We start from the raw sequence: 27,283 nt of genomic DNA, 5'->3' as shown, positions 1-27,283 counted from the left end.
TTATTCCTTTTTCTTCTTAGTTCTTTTTGTTTTTTTAATTGTGGTAGAAGATATATAACATAAAATTGACCATCTTGATCATTTTTAAGTGTGCGGTTCAGTAGTGTTAATTTAAGTATATTCACATTGTTGAGCAACCAATCTCCAGAACTTTTTCATCTTGCAAAACTGAACAACTTCTCATTTCCCCCTGCTCCCAGCCCCAGGCAACCACCATTCTACTTTCTGTAAATTTGACTACTCTAGATATCTCATATAAATGAAATCATATGGTATTAATCTTTTTGTGACTGGCTTATTTCAATAAGCGTAATGTCCTTAATGTTTATCCATGTTGTAGCATGTGTCAGAATTTTTTAAGGCTGAATAATTTTGCATTGTATGCATATATCACATTTTGTTTATGCATACGTCATTCAGTGGACATCAAGTTGCTTCTGCCTCTTGACTATTGTGAATAATACTATGAACATGGGTGTACAAAAAAACCATTTTTGTTTTTGAGCATTTTTATAATTTCTAATTTACCTCTTTTACTAGTGTACAAAACAACTTGCGGCAGCTTTTCATGAGGAATTTGTTGTGAGAGAAGATTTGATGGGCCTGGCAATAGGAACACATGGTAGTAACATACAGCAAGCTAGGAAGGTTCCTGGAGTTACAGCTATTGAGCTGGATGAAGATACTGGAACATTTAGAATCTATGGAGAGGTAAGCTGCTGTTTGTCCTCCACTTTGGGTAACTTTACTATAACTTATTAACTATTGTTTGATCTTATTTTACCTGGAATTCCAGTTTCCTAGTGAAACACTTTACAATCAGTCAGCCCTAGTAATCATTATACATATACAAATGAATTGAAGATGATATTGTATCATATGAGATAATGAAAGTTAATGTGTACTGTTTTTGGAAGTTCTTTTAACCAACTGCTTCTGAGTTTAACTCAGTTTTATCTGCATTACAAATAGTTTATTCAGTTATTTTTTTGAGGGTTTGCTATGTGTGAGGCACTAGCAGTTATAAATAGCATAGAATGGCTTTTGTAGAACTTGAATTTGGATAATATTTTGTCACTGGTTAATTGTGACATTTGCGTGGACAGGAAAATAATAAATCTGAAAAATAAATAATGCAGACTTTTCATTGAGACCATCCTTCACATTAGAATAAATGGATGAGTTTTTTTGGGGGGTGATAATTTCAAGTCTTGACTTTTCATACGTAGGTCTTCTTTTGAAAAGCATCACTTATATAGGAAATCTGTGTAAGAGGCCTGATTTTTATTTCTGAAACCTTGAGAAGTGGGCGGTATAACCAAGTAATTAAGGCGAAAGGCTGTGGAGCGGTACTCCCTGAATTGGAATTCTGTGTCTCCCACTTTGAATGGGCTTGGAGAAAGTTATTTACATGCATAATTTTCCTCATTTACGTGCATAATTTTCCTCATTGTTTTTTTTTTTGTGAGGAAGATCAGCCCTGAGCTGACATCCGATGCTGATCTTCCTTTTTTTTGCCGAGGAACATTGGCCCTGAGCTAACATCGGTGCCCGTTTTCCTCTACTTTATATGGGACGCCACCACAGCATGGCGTGACATGCAGTGCATCGGTGCATACCCGGGATCTGAACCCGCGGACCTTGAGCCACCGAAGCGGAGCGCGAGCACTTAACCACTTGTGCCACCGGGCCGGCCCCTAATTTTCCTCTTTGTAAAATGAGAATAATAATGGTGCTTACCTTACAGTTTTTGAGGATTAAATATGGTTTTAAAATTTTTATTGTATATGGTATATAATATAATGAGCACACAATACTTGATCTATTGTTATTAAAGAATGAACATTAAAAGTGGAAGTTAACTGTTACTGAGAACTGTAAATTCCCTTTAGAGAGACCTCTCCCCCATCTTCTTTTAAAATTGTACTCATTAGAAATTAGGGATTTTTAATGATCTTATCAGTAGTTACTTTTTTTAAATGCATCTCTGTGAAAATAGCTTTTTAAATCATTTTTTATGTTGAGAATGAGAAAACAATGCAGACAATATAGACAATATGAACAATTTGCTTTTAACATTCACTTGGAGAAATTCAACATGGGAAATGTATTTAGGAGTGGGTTAAAATTTGGCTAACATAAATAAGTTAAATTCTTTGCTGATTTTCTCAGGAGCTTAAAAGGGACCTTAAAGATGTCCTAACATGTTTTGGTTCTTAATAGTACCTTTTTCCTAGACTTTTAATGATTACTCTTAATTTTTTTTTTTTTTTTAGTACTTCATGAATTAGTTGACCTGAAATGTCACTCTAGTGGGTTGAGCAGAATCTTGTACTAGAGCATAATAATTCAGATTTTTCTTGTTTTTCATGTTTTTTTTTTTTTGGATTGTGGGTTTCTTCATGGTTGTATTTCATATTTATTTTCTCCTACAGAGTGCTGATGCTGTAAAAAAGGCTAGAGGTTTCTTGGAATTTGTGGAAGATTTTATTCAGGTTCCTAGGAATCTTGTTGGTAGGTACTTATTACTAAATGTTAAATAAGTTAAATGTTATTTAATTCCATACAGTGACTTAATTGAAAATCAGTCTTCTCTGATATCTTATTTTACTCATGTGGAGCATTTGGATAGCAGTCCTTGTTTTCGTTCTCTTAGTGATAACATTGTATGTGACTTGTTATTGTCATATTAAAAAGTAAAGATGTTTTCTTTCTTCTATACAGGGTGATGCACTAATAAGACCCATGGTTTTTATGACAGTTTGTTATTACAGTTTTTCTTAAGCCTTTTCATCCCTTGGGCTCTTTCTCATTCTCTTAAGGTCTTTTTATCATTCATACACATTGAAATTGTCGTCGTACTTTTTGAGAAGATGTTTGTGATAATTTTTTTCTTTTATTTAGTGCAGAAGAAAAAGTAAGAGTGGACTAACAATAGGGTAATAAACTTTTACACAGTAGGCCCTGAATAAATAATAATTGGTTGTTGCAAAGGCATAGAATAAGGTAAGAAGTCATGGGCGGGAGAGAAGGATGGTGATAATATGAGGGGAGGTTTCACTGCTAAGTTTTTGACACATTAATGAAAACTATTTTACCTGTGAGTTGTAAGTTAAGTGACAAAAAATTTTGAGTTGGAAGCTGTAAATGAGCTTTATAGCTTGAGATGAGTTGTTTAATAGCTTTGTTATTAATATCCCCTACATCTGTGCTATCCTTAATTTTCAGTGCTATTTGAGACAAATGGGAAAGCTTTGGTCACGTGATTATCCTAAAAGTTTAATACAAAAGCTTCAACACAACACAGTGACATTTACTAAGAGAGGGATGAGTTGTCACCTATTGCGTCTCAGTTTTCTGACGTTATTGGAATAGTTAGAGCCCCTTGGGCTCCATTTATATATAATTAGGCCTGTTCTGCCTTTGGGAAATAATTTCTTTGCTATAGGTGTTCTATTTGTCAAAGTCTGTAAAACAAACATGTAGGGGAAAATTAAAAACAAAACAAAAAAACAACAAACCAAACACTTGCACTATAAAAAGATGTTTGTTTTGGCCAGTAACGAGTAGTATTCTCTGGGACAGTAGTCTACAACACAAGAATTTGGATAATTTCTTGGTATTCAACTGTTAGTTATATAAAAAGCTTTTTTGTTCTGCCTAGACATTTGGATAGGTATGACATACTGCCAGATAAGTAAGCTCCATAGTATCTGTTCTTGGAAACCACTGTTTATTGTAGACTGAACTGCTGGAGAAATGAGTTGAGATGTTAAAATTGAATATAAGCTTGAAGAATTTTGTATAATTTTAATAAACATTAAGATAACAAAATGTTATCAAATGTTTATCGTTAACGATGATAACCTTTGACAAGAAAGCTGCTTTTGAATATGATCCCCTTTTTTGTTTAAATCACGCTCAGTTATTGACACCTATGAGTACTAACATTGTGGTTGCTGCTTCACGGAACATAATTTAACTTGGATGTCTTCGCTTGTAAAAATGATTGGGTGGTGAGTGTGTACAAGGAAATCAGGGTTATTTTCAACTCAACAATTTTATAGAAGATAGCCTTGGTCTTATAGGGTTTGTAGTATTGTTAATTTTGAGTAAAAATTCCTGGTATTTCAGAAATAAGGAAATTGGATAGATATATAGTTTTCTCTGATTCTTCTCTTTATTCATTTGTTAGTACAATGATGTGAGTACCTGTCGTGTCCCCTTTTTCCTCTACCCTCTCTTGTTTGGCTTTGGTGATCTGGGTTATTGGTATACTCTTTAGGAAATGTATATTAACAGCAGCTATTATACATTGGTGAAATACTCAGAAGTTAGTGTAAAGATTTCAACTGGTTGTGTATAATACATTTCCCTCCAAAATGTTTTATGGGTGAAGCATCTTTAGTACATTCTTAGTCCAAGTGAAAGAGAAAAAGAGGACTGAGATGTAAAAGGGAATGAGGACTACTTGGTGGGTAAGTTCCAGAGAAGGATTTCCTTACGCATTCAGGTTCCAAGATAAGAACTGGACCATTCCCACCCATCCCAAATGAAAAGAAAAAATGTGAACATTGATTTGAAAATGAATTGAAACCTTTCAACTCCTGGAAGCCTTCCTTAATCACTTCTCTACTCTGTCCCTTCAGTATTTATGCTCAATGCTCAATTTATGCTACAGGTCTGCTTCAGTTTGTCAGTATGCTTTGGAATTTAAACTATGGAAATGATCAGTTAAAATATTGACAGTCTCTGATGGGACTAAATAAAACTTGCAGGTAGGTCCCTGCCATGGACCCCAGAAGGGTGATGGATGTTCAGTCACCACTGGTATAGTTCACAAGAAGAAAGGGGCAAAGATCCTGGGGGAGGAATTATGGTATATCAACCTGATTTTCTTTTGTCGAAAAGATATTTGCTTATTTTTAGCAGGGTCAAGGATGGAGTTGCTGCTTGAACCTCACTGTGTTAACAGTGAAGGCAGCTTTTATATGCTGCTACTAGGGCTGCTCAGAGAAGACATACATCGTGTGAATTCGCTGTCCTACTCTGTTTTTTTCTTTTACGTGTTCAATTGCGGCTGCTTGTAAATTAAGGAGGTTTGAGAATAGGGATAGAAAATCCTATAATAGTGTCTTTGCTGTGTTGACCAACTTACTGTTGCCATTGTTCCTTTATTTATTATTTAATGGAAACTGTTCTCTCAAGCATGCAGTAGGAAAAACTTCCATTTTATACCTTTTTCAACCAAAATTTATTGTGGAAATAGATTGCTGATTTAGTAAAAAAAAAAAAAAAAAAAAAATGGAGATTTGGACTTAATAACAAATGTGGTGTTGCTGTTAACTTTATAAGGGATACATCTATTCCATGTAGTGAAGGTTACCTGCATATTTACTTCTGTTACCGAGTAACACTACCCAGTATTGCTTTGTTATTTTATGAGTGTATGTTATTTTTATCTTTATAACTAGTAAGTTCCTAAGGGGAAGAGAGTCTTCGTAACTCCCATTTAGTTTCTTCCTTTAGTTATTGGATACTCAGTAACTACTGTTTGACAGACTTACAAGTTAAGTGTAGAGAAGGTAAATAATTTGGATTTTATGTCATTTTACAGTATTTCACATCTAGGAAGCAAGCATACCATATACATGCTGCATGTATTTGTATAGTTGTGAAGTACTTTTAAAAATTTCTTGTTGTAAATGTAATACTTGTTAAACATAAACATTTTATTTCAGTGAAGAGAATATTCATTTTAAAAGTATCTTCAAGTCACAGGTATCTTTTGAACAGATAGAAACTTGAAAATAAAGCAAGATTGATGACTGTTACTTTTTTGAATACCAAAGAATAACAAATATGATTAATGTTAAAATAAAATAATTTTCTTTTTGCTTTTATTTATATATCCAAGCTTTTGAAATGAGTTGCACTTGATATTTTAAAAATATAAAAATGACGTATAACATAGTAAAAATCATTTAGACTTTGAAAATGTCTTACACGTGAGCAACATTGTCAGTCCCAGTTATTAATAGCCGTAGGCATACTGAAGAGAAGGACATTTTAGACCAAGGATAAAATTTCTCAGTAGTCTTTAGGGTGAATTAATTGAGAGTAAAAAGATGGAGCTTTGCTTGGTTTTTATAATTTGGTAGCAAGTCTTAAATAATTTGGGCTGGTCTTGAAAGGATAGCAGTATTGATTTTTAACTTATTATATTTGTTTTCTCTTATTAAAGGAAAAGTAATTGGAAAAAATGGCAAAGTTATTCAAGAAATAGTGGACAAATCTGGTGTGGTTCGAGTGAGAATTGAAGGAGACAATGAAAATAAACTACCTAGAGAAGATGTAAGTATTTAAAATGTAATATACTTTGCCTGTTCTTTTTCATGTTCTTTTCTTGGCTGACTTACAATATTATTTTATGTTTTGGAAATTGTTCTGGAAAGTTATATCTAGTGAGCTACTTACGCTCTGAGGCAGTGGATTTTTCTCTTTTTTAAAAAATTCTGTCCCTTATAATACACACTTAGAAAACAAGTCATCTTTGAGTTGTGGGCCTTGGGTTCTTGGTTGGTTTCTCAGTACTGCAGTAAAAAAGCCAATTTTTGATAAAAAGGTTTCAATTTGATAATCTTAACAGTTCTTTTTTTGTACTTAGAGTGTAAAGCTGTAGAATTTTCCTCTCAACAGTCTGATATAAAGGAATTCTTGATACATAACACTCTCCTTGACCTTTTTGTAAAATTTGAAAGCAGTGACCATTTCTTAATTGAAATCTTTAAGCTTTTATATTGCTATTAATTCTGATGCCAGCTTTCAGAAATTTCGTTTTCAGTCTCCTCTCACATGTTGATGTTTTGTTCACAATGCTGTTTTTCACTCCTCGTACATCACTTTGAGGACCTCTCACCTTTGTGGCTCTAGTGGTCGACTCTGAATAGTTGACTTAAACTTTGTATGCCTGAATATAATAAGGCAAGAAGTTTGCCCTAAATTATCTCCCAGAAAGCAGTATACTCACAGCCTTTTCAGTTTTGCACAATAGATTACTCTTTGGAGAGTTGGTTAGCCTGTTGGATAAGAGTTAGTCTTGTTAAAAAAAAAAAAAAAGAAAACTGTAGACTTTAGTCCAGATAAATAGCCTGAAATGTCAAGTATTGGTTATTGTGAAGATGCTTATTAAAGATAGCCACTTCCTTTATTTTTTTTAATTAGTTAAAACATGTAGGTAAATATACACTTAAAAATGAATGAGGAAAAACAAATAACTTAGTATTATGCAAATGAGTACTTGTGGCTCAGATTGATTTCACCCTACACTGCTGCAAAAATTGCTGTAAATCTCTCAAGTAACTTTTACTTATTCTTAAGCACTGCCCCACCCTCCCACCCCATTTTTCGTGACTCCAAGATGCCTTTGAGATGAGGATTAAAATAGATGGTGTCATACTATGATAATCGGCACTTCCCCCTTTATGTTTAATATATAAAATAATGGTGATCCGTTTAGCATACAATCACCACCTAAAAATTGATCTGAAGATCAGGATGTTTACTGGACAGGGCCATTAAATGACTCAACTATAAATTTCTTAAATTAGCTTGATATTAATACTTAGTCTTCCTTTAGCTTGACTTATCCCCATTTGCTTTACCATCTTGTTAATTTTCAAAATCTTTCATAAATATGAACTTACTGTACTTTCTTGTGTTTGTAGTTTTGGTCATTGTTACCACCATTTCTGTGCCAGGGTTAAGAAACTTACATGCTTACACAAACCAAGCAGATTATGTACATGATTAGGTGGATTGGGATATACAAGATAGGGATGGGAGGGCACATGGTGCCTTTCTATAAAAGGAACAGATGCTGCTCAGCTTTGTTCTGGTTGCCATGTGGGAATGCATGCATTTTGTGTTGCTATATCTTCTGATATTTATAAGAGAAGCTGGAAATGTATAGTAAACCAATTTTTCGGTTTTCAAAACATTGCATGTTAAAACAAATCTGAAGGTTGGTATTAGCTTATTTGGGGCCACCATTTCACAATTTAAGCTGTTTAAATCCACTGGAGACTGATGTTAAAACTCGTTTATTCTGAAGTCTTTGGTGTTAGGTACTTAATGATTTTCTTTCAACCTGATAATTTTCTTTCAGCCTTATATTTTGTTTTCTGGTTTATCTCATGTCTCCAGGCCAGGTTACGAACTCCTTGAAGTCAAGAAATCAAATCCGAATTGTCATATTTGCCATTCTTCCCTACCACAGTGAATTGTAGAGAGTAGGCACTCGATAAATATTTCAAGTCGGTTAATTAAGATTTTTTAAAATTAGATTTGAGTTTTTAATTGTAAAAGAAATACGTTTATGTAAAAGTTAGAATAGCATAGAAAGGTCTAGTGTGAAAAATGTGTGTATATGTCCTATGTTTCTCCTTCTCTCTCCATCATGCCTAATAGATTTCAGACTGTTGTCAGCGTGCCTTTTCATGTTTGTTTTGCTATTAAAAACAATGGTGAAACAAAGATCCCTTGTGACTGGAGAGTAAATTGGTGGAAGTGGATTTGTTAGATCAAAGGGTATATGGCATTTAAATTTTTAGATCTTGTTAATTTTCCCACACATTCCTTCCACCAGTGTAGGAAATATCTGTTTTCCACTTATTTGGCAGTACTGAGTTCTATCAAACTTCAGTGCCATTCCATAAGGTGTATTGTTACCTTTCCATATGTTGAAAAAACATTTTAATTTTTTTGTAAGTAGCTTGTTTGTCCTTTGCATGTTTTTTGTCTTTTTTATTGCTGAGTTGTAAGAGCTTTTTGCATTTTAAGGAAGTCTTTTGTCTTTCATATACGTAGCAAGTATTTCTTCTTTCTTTCTTTTTTCGTGTGCAGACATTAAAAAATTTTATATTGTTGGATTTTTTTGGACTTTGCTTTATGGCTTATGCATTTTGTGTCATGCTTGGCGAGCTCTTTCCTACTCGTCGATCATTTGGATATCCATTTATATAATCAGTTTTTAGTATTTCAAAAATCTAGAATTTCACTGAAATAATTCTCAGAAATGAACTCATATTCAGTAATAATCATTACTCTTTACTCTTAAATTTTTTTCTTATTGTGACTTTACAATAGCCATTAAAATGTTCTGTAAAATATGTACCTTTAAAGATACCTTTTTACCTCTCCTTTTCTTTGGAGGTAACTATTGGTGATAACATCTCAAGTTCAGGGTCAAGGCATTGTATTTCTTTTTCTTTCTTTCTTTCTTTCTTTCTTTCATTCATTCATTCATTCATTCATTCATTCATTCATTCATTTATTTTTCCCCCAAAGCCCCAGTAGATAGTTGTATGTCATAGTTGCACAGCCTTCTAGTTGCTGTATGTGGGACATGGCCTCAGCATGGCCAGAGAAGCGGTGCGTCGGTGCGCGCCCGGGATCCGAGCCCCGGGCCGCCAGCAGGGGAGTGCTCGCACTTAACCGCTAAGCCATGGGGCCGACCCCAGGCATTGTATTTCTCTTATTCCTTGCAGATCATCTGTCTGGAATGACTTTCCCTTCTTTGTGTACTTGGTAAAATTCTATTTAACATTCACTCTAAGTAACAATAATCATATTCTTATGAATTCCCCTAAATTTTCACATCTGGGGTGGCATAATTCACATTCTACCTAATATTCCTGTGTTTTTACTTCATATCGCTAATAGCTATACAATGAGATTATTACAGGGATGTTGAGTATCTTTTCGGAGATTGTGATTGTCTTTAGAACAAGGACTTTGTTTTATTTATCCTTATTCCTTAGCATAGTTTCTGGCAGTTAACAAGTGGATGTTATTTGGAATTAGGTAGCTAGATATGAAATTGGCTGGCACAGTTGGTATTTTTATGACTCTGGACAAATTGTTTTTTTAACTATAAAACTGAGATATATTATGTTCATTAAAAAGTAACTTTGTAGAATAAATAATATAGTCCCAGAAATAAGATATTTGCTTAAAATTTTTTAGATGTTTTTTCCTCTCCTCTGTCTTTTATTCACTTTGCATCCACTCAAGTTTGCCTGTGAATTCTTGAGGACAAGGTTAAGACTGACTCACTTCCTAAGCTTAAGTTGGATTCCCTTGTTTCATGCCTTCATAGTTGTAATTCTTCATAGTCACTACAGCTTTCTGTAAGCTGTCATGTGTCCTTAGTATCTGCCCTGGTGTGTTTCTACTTTTTACTCTCCTGTGTCTAAAATTCACAAATTAAATTTTTAAAAAATTAGTTAAAAATAAGTCAGAGTAATTTTCTTACATATTGTCAAAAGTTCTTTTTTTTGTGTGTGTGTGAGGAAGATCTGCCCTGAGCTAACATCTGCCAATCCTCCTCTTTTTTGCTGAGGAAGACTGACCCTGGGCTAACATCCGTGCCCATCTTCCTCCACTTTATATGGGATGCCGCCACAGCATGGCTTGACAAGCGGTGTGTTGGTGCCTGCGCGGGATCCGAACCGGTGAACCCCGGGCCAGCGCAGCGGAGCGCGCGCACTTAACTGCTTGCGGCACCGGGCCGGCCCCTCAAAAGTTCTTAAGCCACACTTGGTTCCATATTTAGAACTCTAAATTATTAAGGCAATCTTTTTAAATAACTGTTAGAAACTATTCTGTAAAATCAAGAAAATGAGAGACACTGGGAAACTGTGTGAGTTTATTTAGGCTTTACTCATTTTCCTTAGCCAATAGGAAGCTGGAAGTGTATTTCTTTAAAGAAAAAAACCCATTGGGGCCAGCCCCATGGTGTATCCGTTAAGTGTGCGCGCTCCGCTGCTGGCGGCCCGGGTTCGGATCCCGGGCGTGCACTGATGCACTGCTTATCAGGCCATGCTGTGGCGGCGTCCCATATAAAGTGGAGGAAGATGGGCACGGATGTTAGCCCAGGGCCCGTCTTCCTCAGCAAAAAGAGGAGGATTGGCATGGATGTTAGCTCAGGGCTGATCTTCCTCACAAAAAAAAAAAGAAAAGAAAAAGAAAAAAACCCATTGTTATTTAGCTATCTTATTTCTCTTCTTTCCCACCTGTTTAAACCTTTCTCTTTTGAAATTCAGCCAAGTAAACCAGGTCTGGCTTAATCCTTTGACTTGCTTTAATACCTGTGACTAACAGTAATTTCTTTATTTTACATTGTGTAAATATTTGTACTCTGTAGGTGATACTTATGTTAATGACCAACAAGTACTCCCTCCAATACATAGACATTGAAGGTTTTGTTGTCTGAGCACATGTTATAGGGATGACCTGGCCTAGTGTGTTTTGGTATGTTTTTAAAGCAGTCACTACTAAGGTGTTATATTTAGTCTGTAAATTCATGCCAGTTTTGAAGAAAATTTCTTTAAAAGCTGGTTTATATACTTAGAACATTAGATTAAATTAGAAATTAGAAAACCTGATATAAACTGATATTTTAAAATTTCTTAAATTTTTAGCACACTTAAATGCCAAATTGTAATGCAAATGTGACATTACTGAAAATCTCAGTGTTTCTCAAATTATATTGTTTTTTTAAAAGCAGTTTATTTTTAAATCTTGAAGTTTAGTAGCTGTGAATTGCTGTGTTTTAGAAGTTTTCCAAATTATATATTGGTATGTTACATTTAGGCTTAGAACTTTGTTAAAATATTCAATACTGAGGATCTTGTGTTTTCTTACAGGGGATGGTTCCATTTGTATTTGTTGGCACTAAAGAAAGCATCGGAAATGTGCAAGTTCTTTTAGAGTATCATATTGCTTATCTAAAGGTTTGTATACTGTTCGCATTGATATCATTGTTGTTCCATACCTTAAAATTAAATTAATTTTATATTTTTAGTGAATTCCAAATCTTTAAATATTTTTGTTAATCCAGCTTGAGATTTGCCCTGTTTTTCTACATGAGAATTTAAAAATAAAAGGTCCCTTTCCATAATAAAATGATGGGCCTCATGCACATTGTTTCTCTTTCCCTGTGAACTTGACATTTCTTTCTTTACTGTTTAACAAATAGTCACTCTTGGAGTCAAGATGGCCTTTCTTGGTAACTGTGGTATTACCTGAATCAAATGCCCTATCCCCATAGACATCATTTGATAATTCTTAACCTTGTTTCTAATATAGTCTATTTTAGTTGATAAATAAAGAGCAAAGGTTTTAGAAAGGAGGTGCCCCATAAATTATTAAAAGTTGCGATTGTCATTTTTCACTCTTTTCCTTTTATTTCTGCTCTGTTTCTCTTGTTTAGAGTATAGTAGTATCCTTAACTGCTCTGTCTCTAGTATGTTTTCTTGTAGTCATGCATATCATTGCTGTTATGTTAATATTTTGAAAGTGCGTCTGACGTCAGTCCTTTCTTTCAAAACTCATCGTTGGGGGAGGCCCTGTGGCGCTGCGGTTACGTGTGCACGCTCCACTTCAGTGGCCCCGGGGTGCGCAGGCTCGGATCCGGGCATGCACCGACGCACTGCTTGTCAAGCCATGCTGTGGTGGTGTCCCGTGTAAAGTAGAGAAAGATGGGCACAGATGTTAGCCCAGAGCCAATCTTCCTCAGCGAAAAACAGGAGGAGGATTGGCATCGGTTGTTAACTTAGGGCTGATCTTCCTCACAAAGAAAAAAAACAAAAACAAAAACATCTCATCTTTTATAAGTCTCAGTTCAGTCTGGTATTCTGAGCTCATGCTTTATCTTCCAGTACTCTACTACCTTTTAGCCAAGAGCTTTCTCTAGATACCTTATTGTACAATGGCCTCAGTTTCTGACTTACCAAGTCTACTAGTTCATCTAAGTCACAACTCAGTTGTCACCATTTTGATAGGAAAGTAGGTTGCCAATAGTATATCTATCTCATAGATGGTACCTGTACCGCATTTAGTAGCATTTTAACTTCTTAAGGGCTAAATTGGATAATATTGTGTAGTTATGAGTTATTTAATAAATAGGTTATTTTAACACTTGTCTGTTAAACATCCTCTTGGAGGAGGAGAATCCTTGTCTTTTTTTAATATTGTATGCCTGTAGCGCTTAGCATTTTTGGCAGACAGTAAGGCATTTAGTAAATATTGGGTGAATTAAATCAGCAAATGACCTTGTAAATTTTGTTTACTAGGAACACAGTTGTACTTTACCAAAAAATTGCCCAAGATCACAGCTTTTTTCATTGGTAGGGAGTATAGCTCTCACTCAAGAAAAGTTACACATAAGAAGATTTACCTTTTTGTTTTGATTATAGGAAGTAGAGCAGCTAAGAATGGAACGCCTGCAGATTGATGAACAGCTACGACAGATTGGTATGGGTTTCAGACCTTCTTCCACCAGAGGGCCTGAAAAAGAGAAAGGATATGCCACTGATGAAAGTACCGTCTCTTCTGTACAAGGTTCTAGGTCTTATAGTGGAAGAGGCAGAGGTCGTCGAGGCCCTAATTACACCTCCGGTTATGGTAAAAAACAAATTTTTTTTTGTAGTAGTACTAGTTTAGGCGCTCCAATAGGTTTTGCTTATTATTATTAACTTAGTTCACCATTCTGTCTTGGCTTTGAGGGCAGGAGATAGTTCTGAGGTGTATGTCTTAATAGTAGTGACAACATACTTTATATTAATGACAGTAAAAGGTGCATAATGTTCAGGCAGCTATTTAATGAAATGAAACATGTTTTTTAAGTTGGTAGTTCGTGATCATGTTTATTCCAAATATTTAGAATAAATATATATGAAACTTGTTTTCCAAATATTTCACTTGTACAATTGTATACATTTTCCAATAGAAACCTAGTAATGGTGGTGATACTGGTAGGAATCATCTTTTGCCTACCCTCTAGGAAAAGTAAAAACAAAAAATAATGCTAATCACTGTGCCAAGATTGCATATATAGCAAATCTGTACTAGCTTTTAAAATATACTCTATTGGCCCATTCAGCAGTTTTGAATATTAATATCTCATATCTGGAATTATTTTGTGAAATCCAGCGTTTCATTAAAGTGAGGGGTTTAAAAGCCCAGAACCTAATTAACATTTTATAAATGAACATTTTTTTCTAAAGTGTATGTCACCGTAAGGATGGGGCCTAACCCATGTAGGAAGGGGCCAATGGATGGTGATGGTTAAGAATCCTCTAATTCTAAATTCTCACTTATTCTTCTTCAGCTTTGGAGTTGTTCCATTTTTCTACATTTGGACTTGGATCTTGGCAGTGACCTGATTTTTTTTCCTCCCTCGTTTCCTTCCCTTTCTCTTCCCTTCTTTCTTCTCTACTCCCCTGTGCTCATCCTAACTGCTTTGGGAAAATATTTCATAAGCCTTTTCCAAAATAGAAGGCATTTAGGGAAAGTAGAAATACACAAAAGCCTACAGTGTGCTGATTCCACATCCAAGTTTCATGTGTGACTGGAACATTATCTAATGATGCCAGAGTGCTATTAAATTTGTACTATCTTTCATTTGTTGTAAGAGTTGGAAGGTTAATTATACTTTCCATTTTACATCCTCATATTTTTGTGTTTTATTAATATTTTTAATTTTAAAGTTAACCCTGTTTTGAATCTTGAAAAGCAAAGTTCCAGTAAAGTAAAAGCATTTATAGCATATGAAGGGCTGAGAATTGCAAACTATTTTATTCCTGAGAATACTTTTAATACAAAAGATAACCAGTAATTAAATAGAAATTAAGTATATAATTAATGATTTTAGAGGTATGAATTACTGGTACAAATAATCAGGTTTGGCTTTTTGGATGATGAGGATGATGAATTCATTGAAGAATTTTATAAGTCTATGTGGGAAGTCCACTTATTGATGAGAGGTCATTCCTTGGCAAAATGCTTTTGTTGACAGTAGGTGGTAAATTTATATGATAGTGGTAGAGGAATATCATTTGAAGAAAGCTATGCAAATTGTTCAGTAGATGGCACTCTTACCTCTGAATCTTTGTAGACTAGTAACATATTTCTTGAAGTAGCTGTTGAACTTAAGTGGGCTTAAGAGAAATAAAAACCATTTGACTTTGGTTATAGATGTTCTTCTCCATTTGATATCAGAAGGATTTTTAGGTGATTATATATATGCTGTATAAGAAACATTTTCTTAACGTAACATCTCTGAAGTTGGTATCTGTCTTACAATGGATGGTGTCTTACAACTTTAATTGGCAGCATTTTCTTTAATGACACACAAAATACTGTGTCTTACAATGAATGGCATGTGGGATTTGATAAAGTGTGGTACTTTAGCTATTCAGTTTAGCATACATAATCATTCAAAAGTATGTAAACCTTTATAAGGTGATTTAGAAGTTTTAGGAGAAAATTTGATTTAAAATTTTGTTAAAAACAAGTCTATTTGTTAGAGTGATTTAAAAATGCTTCATGAAACTGATCCAGTTTTTAAGCTATTTTAAAAAAGATTTCTGGATTCATGAACATACCTTTTACAAAATTGAGAGATTGCTGTGGTTGCAGTGATTTCAGCAGAGTATTAGTTTTCTATTGACGCCGTAACAAATTACAAACTTAGAGGCTTGAACAACACAAATTGATTATCTTATGGTTCTTGTAGGTGAGAAGTCTGACATGAGTCTCACTGGGCTAAAATTTAAATCTGAGTGTCGGCAGGGCTGTATTCCTTTCCGGAGGCTCTAGGGGAAAATCTGTTTCCTTGACATGGCCAGCTTCTAGAGAGATGACCTCCATTCTTTGGCTTATGGCCCTCTTTGCCTCTGTTGCCTCCATTATAAAACCAGTAACTGTAGAGAGTCCTTTATGCTGCCATCTCTCTGGTTCTCTGCAGCTGAGAAAGGTTCTCTACTTTTAAAGGTCCATGTAATTAGTTTGGCCTCATCTGGATAATCCAGGGTGACACCCCTGTGCGTCCCCCCACCCCCCATATCGTAACCTTAATCACATCTGCAGGGTTCCATTTGCCATCTCAAAAATGTTTGAAGGATATTTAGTATGAATAAAGTGGAGCACTAGCCAATTCAGTAGCCCTTTTTGTTTTTGACTTTAATACCTTTCTTATCTACTAAAATCTATTTATGATTTAGACACCCCCTTTTAAGTATCTTGAATACTAGATTTAGATTAAACCTAAGGAAGAATTTCCTTGCTTGTGTTTTTGTTAGTGCCTTCGAGTTGATTCAGAGTGGAACCTTGCCCGATCTTTTTTGGGCCATCCTCTCACCTTCCAGTGCTATATCAGACAATGCTCTGCCGCTATTCACAGAGTTTTCATGGCCAGTTTTTTGTGCATTGGGTAACCAGGTCCTTCTCTTAGTCTAGAGGCTCTGCTAAAACCTGTCCACCATGGGTGACCCTACTGGCGTAGCTTTCAGCATCACAGCAACACGCAGCCACCACAGTATGACAACTGACAGGTGGGTGGTGTGGTTCCCTGACCAGGAAACAAACCTGGGCTGCAGTGGTGAGAGTACTGAGTCTTAACCACTAGACCACTGGGGCTGGCTCCTTGTTTGTGACATTGAGTTAAATACCACACTATATTAGAGAAGAGAATTTAACAGGAACTTTTGTGAAAACATGTAAAAACGAGATATTCACCTAGCTTCAAATTTTGGTAATGTTTTTAGGCAGGCTGTATATTTGTAAATAAATTCAGAAGTTCTTACATTCCAAAGGTTTTTTTCACTACTCATGAAATGATAAATCGCCCTTATTCCAACAAACCATGATGTTAGTTAATAAAGTTCTTTTTTATCATTTGGAGAAATAAGTGTTTGGGACATTCATTCTCTTCTCTTCTGTGAGATTCTCATTCCTAATAAAGAACTCGAATGTGAATAATAGAAACTTGCTATATTCTTCCTAAAATATACTTCCAACTAATTACTTAATCCATTCTTATGTAATTGACTAGTTACCGCCATATTTAATGGCATGTGGAGAAAAAAGATGCATTCAGGAGTTATATTTAAAGGAAAAAGGAAGTCAGTAGGCTTCTTCATTTGTTAAACTTTACATTTTATTCCCTGCACCTTAGTACTTATAACTTTGTGCATCTGAAGAGCTCTTGTGTTTTGCTTTTATCCCGAAATGACTTGTGGAATTTAAATATAGGAAACTTTTAGTTTATCATGGAATCACTCTTGTTTGGGAGATTAGCAAAGAAACTTCAAAATCATGCAGCAAATACATTTATCAAGAGAAAATTGTTATGCACATTGCTAAGTGTCTGGGGGCATTTAGAGGTATAAGACAGAGCTCTACCCTTTAAATATATCATAGACCAAGTGGGAAGTAAATCCAAAGAGGAGAAAATAGAAAACACATGACAGCGTTACATGGGAGATATACGTTACTCTTGAGGAAATAAGAGGAGAGGTCTGTTTTCGTTTAGGTTGGTCTGAAGCTAGAAATTGGACTAGGCTCTGAAGGAGATGTATTTGGATATATGATAAAAGGGAAGGATGGAAGTGGCATCCCAGAACAAAGAATAGAAGCGGGAATGAGTATGATAGTGAGTGGGTCATAAGAACCTGATGCTTTAATTATTATACAATAATGGTATATTATAGGCTTTTATAGAATCCATGCAGTGTTAAAATTTTTAAAAGGTCACTATTAAAAATAGGTCACTAGAACATTAGAAATGGTCTGTAAACTTTGAAAGTCCTGCTTAATTTTTGTCTCGGTGATAATGGTTTCAGTTCTATTGATTGTCAGGTTGAAGTTGTCTTCTCTCAGAGTAACCTTAAAATTTGTTCAGTAACTTCAAATACTGTATTCTTCTAATTTAAGACACTGTTGCTCATAAAACATACTGTTACTTTAAGTACAACCACTAAAAATACACTCCCAATTTATGAGACCATCAATTACAAGAAGCATCCTGATTTCTGAGATGTTAAAATGAAAAAAAAAAAAGTGCCTCCTAGAATCAGTGAAATAATGGTGGAATATACTATACAGTTAAACTATTCATTTTTCTATTTATGATTAAATTTGCTTTTAAATATTGCATAATGGTTCTTTTTATTATAGTAATAATTTATTAAAACCTAAAAATGGGCAAAAATTTTTTTCAATATTTCCCCATATTAAGTGCATTTTCATACTACATATGTAATGTGTATGTTTTCTGTAATATTCTATTGGCTGTGTTTCTGCACATCCAGATAATTCAATTTTTAATCTGACTAGTAGTTACAGTATTATATTACTAGTATAATATTAGCATTGGCTTATTTTTTAGTTAATAAATTTCACATTCATTTTACTTTTTATTTAGCTTTCTTTGAAGCAGCCAATCAGTAGTGTTACTTAAATAGTGATTTGCAGGAAATAATTTTGAAATATTTCACTCCTTTTTTTTTTTTTTTTTAATAGGAATCTAATTACTGTGTTCTCTTCTTTCCCAAGGTACAAACTCAGAGCTGTCTAACCCTTCTGAAACAGAATCTGAGCGTAAAGACGAGCTGAGTGATTGGTCATTGGCAGGAGAAGATGATCGAGATAGCCGGCATCAGCGTGACAGCAGGAGACGCCCAGGAGGAAGAGGCAGAAGTGTTTCAGGGGGTCGAGGTCGTGGTGGACCACGTGGTGGCAAATCCTCCATCAGTTCTGGTAGTCTTTTATATACTATGTCAGCATCCTTTCTTTGTAAACAGTATAACTTTATACAAGTTAATTCATTTCCCACGGTCCCCTATTTTTGGAGGTTTCTCTTTCTGCTCAGTTTCTGAGGAAAATAGTGGGACATACAGCGATATAAGGAAAAGCCCTGTAGAATGTTTTCTCAGTGAAGGGTTAGCTAGAATGTTCAGGTCAGAGAAACTTGATTTGGCTGATTCTCTGTTTCGATGGTCAGATGTTTATCTCATCAGTTTTTGGAGGCTTATGTAATTAGAATGTGTTTTTCCCCGTAGAGTATTGGGTTATATATTTGTTTACCGGACAGACTCAGAATTCTAATGCACAGAGAGAGCTAAATACTTTTGTTTATTTAATATTGAAAATAAACTGAAAAGCATTCTTTGCTACACTATGTACTATGGGAACAGGGAAAAATTTTCAAATTAACCTTTAAAAAAATTTTCATTGAGGAATTGAGCTGTGAAGGAGTGTTTGGAAACTGAGATTTGAGGTGCATAAGCAACTTTTTACTCATGTCTTTTTGAAAATTTTAAATATGATAACTTAAGCAGAGATGTAGGAGTTTCCAGAATGTTCTTGCTTAGCAATAATGGGCTAGAGGGGAGAATTGTTCGGGATACATGGACTAGATTATATCAGGGATATAATCTTAACATATCATTATTGTATAGCACTTTAAGAAAACCACTTTTTTAAATTGTTACTGCATACGCCCTAGGAAAGGTTATGTAATATTTTAAAGATTATAGAACATATCTGTATATATAATTAAATATACACCAAACTTGCTTACAGATTATAAAGAGCTGGAACAAATCACAAAATTTAGGGACTTTTTAAAAGGTACTCTCTGGTTCCAGTGATATTCTTTGAGTCCTAAGTCTGCTGGCTTTCAGGGAAATAGTTTTTATATTATGGTACATTGCTCACTATTACCAAGGTTTATAAAATTATAGTATGCTGAATTACAAAATAAATGTACTTTACCTAGTGTTTATGATTAATGGATAAACTTAGTGTCTTTTGCAAAGATGATAGCTTGCTAGCTGTTACCAAAGGAAACTTAGAAAGGAAAAATCGTGATTAGGTGAATTTCTTCTATAATTTGATTGGTGGAGGCAATAAATGCACATAGGTAAGATGGGTATTTTTTTCTTATGAATTGTATCTTAAAACTTTTCCTTTCTCACCCTTACCCTACTTTACCCCACCTTACCCCACCTTCACTCTTTGTCTCTGGAAATGGGAGTACTGGTCAACATTCATTTTCACGTTTTCCTTATACCCACTTAGAATTTCAGCCTATTTTAGTTTGCTTTTTTGTGTGAACTTGTTTTGATTGCTTCAGTTCATAGTAACAGATTTCTGTTGTGTCATGGAGTGCAGGTGTTGAGTATTACTTGGAAATAGTCCATTAACATTAGCACAAAGCAGCAGCAGTCACCTTGAACTCAGTAAAGAGGACAAAAGCTCTTTTCTTAGAATTAATTCATATTGGCTGAATATTTATTTCTCCTCATTTTTCTCTAGCCTCTGGGCAAGATGAGCTGGGAATGTGAATGTCTAAAATAGCATGTAATAATTAACTATTTCCTAATATATTTTCAAAACAAGTCAGAGAAATGGTAGGAAGCTGAGGTGTCTGCTCATCTTCTGCTTTAATTTTTCATTGTCATTTAAAGTTTTTTCATATTTGTTACTTTCCAGGTAAAACAGGGATACAGAAAATATTTTATTTGAAGACAATATATTTTTATTGGGAGGGAAATGTGAAGTTTCTTTATCAGTTGATAGAGTTCAATATAGATCAAAACATTCCTAATAACTACAGCTCTCTTAAATGAATATTTCTTGCCTCTGACATGCATATAGTGCTCAAAGATCCAGACAGCAATCCATACAGCTTACTTGATAATACAGAATCAGATCAGACTGCAGACACTGATGCCAGCGAATCTCATCACAGTACTAACCGTCGTAGGCGGTCTCGTAGACGAAGGACTGATGAAGATGCTGTTCTGATGGATGGAATGACTGAATCTGATACAGCTTCAGTTAATGAAAATGGGCTAGGTATGTAAGCACTTAGGGAAAAGATACATATTATTGTATAATATTGTTAATGTATGATGCTTTTTTCAAAAAAAAAAAAAAACCAAACATGCAATTTGCAAATTGAATTTTTCTTAGCGTTTACTTTAAACAAGGTAGATAGCTTTGTGTCTGTCTTAAATGTCTAGTTCTCAGATTTGTATAGCCAAATTATTTGAAACTGGGAGGGTTGATTAAAAGTGCCCTTTGATGCCATTAAATCAATACAGATATTCAAACTGGGGGCCACTTAGTACTCTCATTGTTCCTAAACTAAAATTGGGCTTTCAGCTTGCCTCTTCAAAAGTTATAAATGACGCTAGTGAAAGTATGTATATTGAGTAGGCGTTAATTTCCAAAGGGCTAAAATGGTCATAAAATGTCATTAACTTTGGTAAAAACTATAATGTATTGGAGAGGAAAACTTTATCCCTGAATGATGGTAATTTAAATTAAGTCTTAGTGTTTGTTAATTAAGAGTTAAAACCCTCTTAATTTCCAGATGATAATTCCATTTTTAACCTACTTGGAATGCTTAAACTATAGAAGTATTTTTCCTGTCAGTGATGTATGTTGTTTTATCTTCCCTGTTTAATTAAAAGGTTTTCTTTCCCCTTCCTTAAATCTTTGAAGGAAAGAAGTTTTTTTTTGTTTTGTTTTGTTTTTGTCAGAATAGTTCATGGTAAACTTTGCAATTACAGATGATAGTGAAAAAAAGCCCCAGCGACGCAATCGTAGCCGCAGGCGTCGTTTCAGGGGTCAGGCAGAAGATAGACAGCCAGGTAACTTGAGTGGACCTGTTGACACCACCAGGTCACAAGCATGAAAAAAATGTCATGTGTCTGCTTTTTAAATATATTATACTTACATGTACACATGTGTGCATATACATTCAAGATGTGCATTGCATAAATTGTTTACTCAACTAATAAGACTACTACTATTAAGAAAATGCATTCATTCTTCACACCGTAAATGTTTAGTAACCTGTCTAATTGAACTAATGTTGTGTCTCAGTTTTTTACATGGAAATACTGTTGAGAAGACCATTATCATGTCCACTTGGCAGATTCTTCACACTTGCGTTGGGGCCTGCCATCCCAGGGACTATGTTGTAGATTGTGATTGAGGTTGATTGGCAAAACTGGGCAGCTTTTGCATGGTGCCTGCTTACTATATCTGGATTCAGCACCTCATTTTTGTGGGAATTGTAATACCCACAGTTAAAAAAAAGTATAAATGAGAAAAATACTTGAAAGTGTCTTTTTCCTAATAAGAGGAATGCATGTTTATGTTTTTGTTTGTTTATTGTAGTGTGATGCCTTTTCCCTTACACCTACTAACTATTCAAATTAATAGTACTTACTTAGTTTTAGAATGTTAATTAATTTTAAGTAGTCATAATTTTTAGTAACTTTAAAGAAATTTGTTTGCTGTCTATATTATTTTGAACATAATTCCATTTCCTGTGTACAGAGAATCAATCACGTGTATATTCACAGTGAAGAAATTGTGTGCACCAGAAATAAACCCCTTTTAAACTAATCAATTTTGCATTCTTTTCCAAAGCAAGTTCTTTCATGTGTTTTCCCCAAATAAAGAATGTAAATTCCAGTATCTTTAGTATTTTGAGTTTAGTGGTTGTAGAGACATTTGGGAAACTGGTTTAAGGGTATTAGTTCCCATTCTTGAAAAAAAGTTCATGTTGTAAAGACAGTTGTAAATTGAAAAGGAATTAAATATTGTCAAAAATAGTAAGTTTCCAGAAAATGTTTGTTCTTGTTTTCCCTTCTTTCCCCCTCTTTAGTGTTAGAAATATATTTTAGATCAAGAGATCACATTTATTTAGTTTTTTGAAGCTGGCACAGCAGTGAATGCAGTTTCTGGCCATACTTTATACATAAAATGTTTCAAGCTATCATTATGGGCTTAGCATAGGAGAGATTACAACATAACTTATTAACTGGATGGATGGTGGTTTATTACTAAGTCATTGGACATAAAAGGAATAATGTAGTGGGGTTTGTTAAAGAATAGGCAGAGATTTCTGCATGGTATTAATTGAAATTTGAGTAATTTGGAGTTTTCAATAATTTGACAATGATTTGTGTTCCATACTGCATTTATTCCTGTTTTATTCTGTTCTTTGGAATTACTGCTTTTCCTCCTTAGAACCCCTTGCCTTCCTTGGCCCCCCCCCCCAGCAAAAACCAAAGATAGGATAGGTTGAACAAGCACATCATTTTCTCCTTGACCCTGGCAGCAGTTCTAGAAAAGCAGCCTCCATCGAAAGTTAATATCAACATTCTCTTAAATACAGTCATTAAATTTGTTCTCATTTGCTCATAATTTCTTGTTGCCCTTAGTGTAAATTAAGCAGTGAATATTCTTTACTATACTTAGAATGTGACAATACACTGGTGTCCAACTGAGTAGCTTGGACCCCTTAGAGGAAATTCTAGAGTCCAAATTATGTTGCACAAATTGTCTGTATTTTTTTTTTTTTTTTAGATATTGTAAATATTAGTCTGTATTCAACTTTTAAGTGGCTTGTATTATAAGGACTGGCTATAAACAGGTTTTTCTTTGAATCAACTGAGGTTTTTGGTTTTCTCTCTCTTTGGAGGGTGAGGGGCACTGTTAAGTTTTTACCTTTCCAGCTAAGTGCCTCTTAATTTAATTGATAATCTGTGTCAAAGTGTGTTACTCTATTTCTGCACATAGTGGATGAAGGGTTCTAAGAATTGTCACATATTCAAATTTAGCAGTATTTCTGTCTATGCAGCAGAATTTCCAAGTAGCTGAGTCCTTCCAGGTGTCACTGAGGACTGAATTGTGGAAACAGAATGAGTTCATTAAGGTGCTTCCTGAACTAGAATCATACCTATAATGGTCTTGCCACCATGTATGTAGACATAATAATGAATTGGATTTGATAGTATTCTTCCTCTGCAATTTTGGAAACTATTATTAAAAGTATTTATAAATTCATTAACAGTGAATTGAAACGATTTAGAAAGCTCCAATATGAGCACCCTGAGTTTCCTGTAATTTGGAAGAGGCAGTTTTTAGACGTGAAACATCTTTAATTAGTGATGTTTCTAATAAATGATATGTATTAGTTCTGAATTAAGTTGTTTCCTCGAGATTTGAAAAGATTTAGTATTTCTAGAAAGTTCTTGAATCTTATAAAAGCGTTAGCATGTTAATTCATGATTAAGAAAAATGAATTGTAAATACTATCTAGCTTCTTATATCAAAATGATTTATTTCATATAATTTGAACCTGATGGACCAATTCTCCCCATACATAGTGACTTTAAGTAATTTAAAGATTACTTGAGTTTCCATTCTTTACATAATTAACTTGCTCCCATAATTTAAAATTCACTGTATTTCACATAATTCAGGGATTTTTCTTTACCAGTTTGATAGAAAATAATTCTTTAAAAGGAAGAAGGTGATTATTTTGATATTTCTTCAAAACACTGAATTCTAAGTCGCAAGTCCTTGAAGAGAAAGGATTGAGGTATCAAGTGAAGCTAGTCCAGAGTACTTGTAGACCAGGGTTCATTTGTTGCACTTGGGTTGGCAGTAGGGTGTTAGGTTGGGTTAGTCTTTTACCTGTATCACTACTGGCGTCCACACGCTTCCTTGCAAACACACACACACAGACTCTCACACACTCACATACTCTCTCTTCAATCAGTCCCTTGAGAGACTGGCAAAGTGGGGAGGGTGTGTTTACTGAATTTGTAGTGGCCCCTTTTCCACCATGATCAATGTCCACATTTTTACAGTGGTAGTCTGTCATCTTTAGTTTGCTTGTAGTTTCTTTTTTTTTTTTTTCCCGATCACTCAGAATGTTTCTATAGAAGTATGAAATGTTAAAAAGGAACCATAAAATACCACACTTGGATAAATTATTTAATTGTGCTTTTTAAAAACAAAAACAAAAAACAACTAATATTTGAGTAAATCTTTTACATCTTGGATGAAAATTTCAAATTGATGTATATACCAAATTGACATATATACCACACCATGATTTGCACCAAATTTGCCCCATTTTTTTCCACTGATAATTGCAAACACTGTCTGGGCTTAGAAAGCTGTGTTTCCTATTCTTGGTTGTGGATTTTTATATTAAACTTATCCCACAACCATAGACTGAACCAGAAGGAAATGGGCTGGATTCTTGTGAAAGAGGACTTTAATCTAGGCTTCCTCGATCTCCAGCTTGAAATTTTCTATTGTCAGCACTGAATCACAGGCAAATTTTTCAAGCTTTGTTTTTGGTTGGAGGTGGTACCCAGCTTAAGAAAATTTTGAAATTGGGTAACCCACCATTAGTTTATTTTAAAAGTAAAATTACTCTTTATCCATAAATAAACTTTAGAAATATTTTTTCAACACCTGTAATTTTTTTCTCATCTTCAACAGTCACAGTTGCAGATTATATTTCTAGAGCTGAGTCTCAGAGCAGACAAAGAAACCTCCCAAGGGAAACTTTGGCTAAAAACAAGAAAGAAATGGTAAGGAGAACTTAACCTGTAGGTTTTGTTTTGTTTTTTTTTTTGGTATGGTTTAGCTTTATTTTTATTTCTTAACTTACTGTATGATCAATTGTTTCCCAAACTAGATGAATAATATTGTAGTTAAAGACTACTCTTGATTTTGTTCTTGGCCCCAAGTAACTGAAGATATGCATGCTTGAGCCTGAAATACTTTTCATTTAGAACTCTGAACAGTATTTGTAAAATTCATTCTGCCCAAAGATAGTGGGTATAGAGACTGTTGCTTAATTTGGGGAGCAATAGGCTATAATATACCTCTTCTCAATGATGGATATAGACCTATAAGTTTCAATTATTTAAATGCTTTAAGGGATATGATATGTAAATAAGTTTCAAAAAAGAAGGTGAGTAAAGTAGTTGATTATTTGCCTTACTTTAGGGACTTCACTGTTTATATCTTTTACATGGTGAGCTTTCCAGTGGTTAAAATAAAATTAGGTACAAGTTTTCAGTAAACAAATACAGATTCTTCCTGTGGTTTAGGCACTGCTAGGTACTAGAGATAGAGTTGAAAGACCCAGAGAGGTGGAGTATATTGATATTTGTTTTGTGTTTTAAGAACATTTTAATTTTTTGATCCATTGTTGGTATATGAAACTAAAATTATTAGCTGATTAATTTTTATGTAGCTATTTTCCTCCTCAGCTATAGATTTCATTTATAAAGAAGTTGAAAAAGTTGTCTCCCTTTGGCAGGCAAAAGATGTGATTGAAGAGCATGGTCCTTCAGAGAAGGCAATAAATGGCCCAACTAGTGCTTCTGGCGATGAAATTTCTAAGCTACAGCGTACTCCAGGAGAAGAAAAGATTAATACCTTAAAAGAAGAAAACACTCAAGAAGCAGCAGTCCTGAATGGTGTTTCATAAACTGAAGAAGTTCCTAGTTTACAGTTCTTTTACATTACATTTTACAATAGTGCTTGTACAAGCTTGCCAAAGATAGAATATGGATCGCCAGTCTTTACATCGCACTTTCAGTTCCTCCATTTGGAATTCAGAAAGGGGAGGGATCCTGAAGAAATCATATGTTAAACATACTTTGACACCTACTGTGTTATAAAATATATCATCAGATGTGCCTTGAGAATAGTATATGTAACATTAAAAAAAAGTTGCTGGCTATAGGAAATGTTATTTTGTTTTCAAAATATGGCAGAGATGGGGGGAGGTGGGAGGGGTGGGATCCCTAACGTAATATTCTTTATGAAAGCATTAGCTGCTTTTGTTACATTTTTAATAATATGCAACCACTTCTTCACCCGAGGAAAACTAGAATGAAATGCAGTCTAAAATATTTTGCACTGAATTGTAATTTCTTCATTAGTTTAGTCTGGAAACTGGTCTGTTTTAATGTGTTTTTTAAATGCTGTATGTAGAGGAAAATCTGCAGACCACTGGAATACATTTGTTAAACTCTCATCTGCAGGGACACTGGGTGATTTTGGCAGTGACTGTTCTACATTGAGGCTTTGTTTGGTTTATTTATTAAAGTGTACAGTATTTAAAAATCAAACATAGCTTTAGTTAAAACACTAAGCTGAATTAGACATGTCCATTCAGACATAACCTGAACTACTGAAAAGATCAATTTCCAGAAGGTTTATTCTGTATAAACTACATGTTAGTCTTCAGTAGAGTATCTTTTCCTTTTCTTTTTTTCTTTTTTTTTTTCTTTTTTTGATTTTGGTTGTTTGATGTGCAATATGTTTTTGTATGCAGGTAGTAAATAAACTTTGATCTTCCATTTGCTGATTTTTAACTTTCTACTTTTTATATCAAATGTTGCAAAGTAGTTGGAGCTACTTACAGGCCTAGAATAGTATCCTGATTGCTTTTTAAAAAGCATTTATACTTGCTCATAAATAGTATTAAAATATTAGTTGGTCAGTTAATCATTTTGTAATGACTCCTCTGAAATCTTAGCACTTAAAATTTAGTCTGTTAGAATGGCTTAGGGAATTGATCATATATTTGTTAACATAA

General features: G+C 34.4%; 1 protein-coding gene across 4 annotated transcripts in view; it reads left to right on the top strand.

The window, feature by feature from the left end:
- The window catches only part of FXR1 (FMR1 autosomal homolog 1), a 63,293-nt gene extending 36,249 nt beyond the window's left edge, over positions 1-27,044 (top strand). The window contains exons 8-18 of one of the 4 annotated variants that reach the window (XM_058556290.1): positions 541-711; positions 2,436-2,514; positions 6,245-6,354; positions 11,709-11,795; positions 13,260-13,317; positions 13,405-13,467; positions 18,400-18,603; positions 20,506-20,706; positions 21,426-21,506; positions 25,168-25,259; positions 25,997-27,044. In XM_058556290.1, the coding sequence (XP_058412273.1) occupies positions 541-711; positions 2,436-2,514; positions 6,245-6,354; positions 11,709-11,795; positions 13,260-13,317; positions 13,405-13,467; positions 18,400-18,603; positions 20,506-20,706; positions 21,426-21,506; positions 25,168-25,259; positions 25,997-26,167 (1,317 nt within the window). In that variant the 3' untranslated portion in view covers positions 26,168-27,044. Of the gene's footprint in view, positions 1-540; positions 712-2,435; positions 2,515-6,244; positions 6,355-11,708; positions 11,796-13,259; positions 13,468-18,399; positions 18,604-20,505; positions 20,707-21,425; positions 21,507-25,167; positions 25,260-25,996 lie in introns of all 4 variants that reach the window. The other 3 variants (XM_058556288.1, XM_058556286.1, XM_058556289.1) reach the window with 3 other exon arrangements.
- The last annotated feature ends 239 nt before the right edge of the window (positions 27,045-27,283 follow it).

This window comes from Diceros bicornis, chromosome 15 (genome assembly GCF_020826845.1).
Source record: "Diceros bicornis minor isolate mBicDic1 chromosome 15, mDicBic1.mat.cur, whole genome shotgun sequence".
NCBI lineage: Eukaryota > Metazoa > Chordata > Mammalia > Perissodactyla > Rhinocerotidae > Diceros > Diceros bicornis.
Note: the sequence above shows the minus strand (reverse complement) of the source record. Positions and strands in the feature narration are given on the sequence as shown.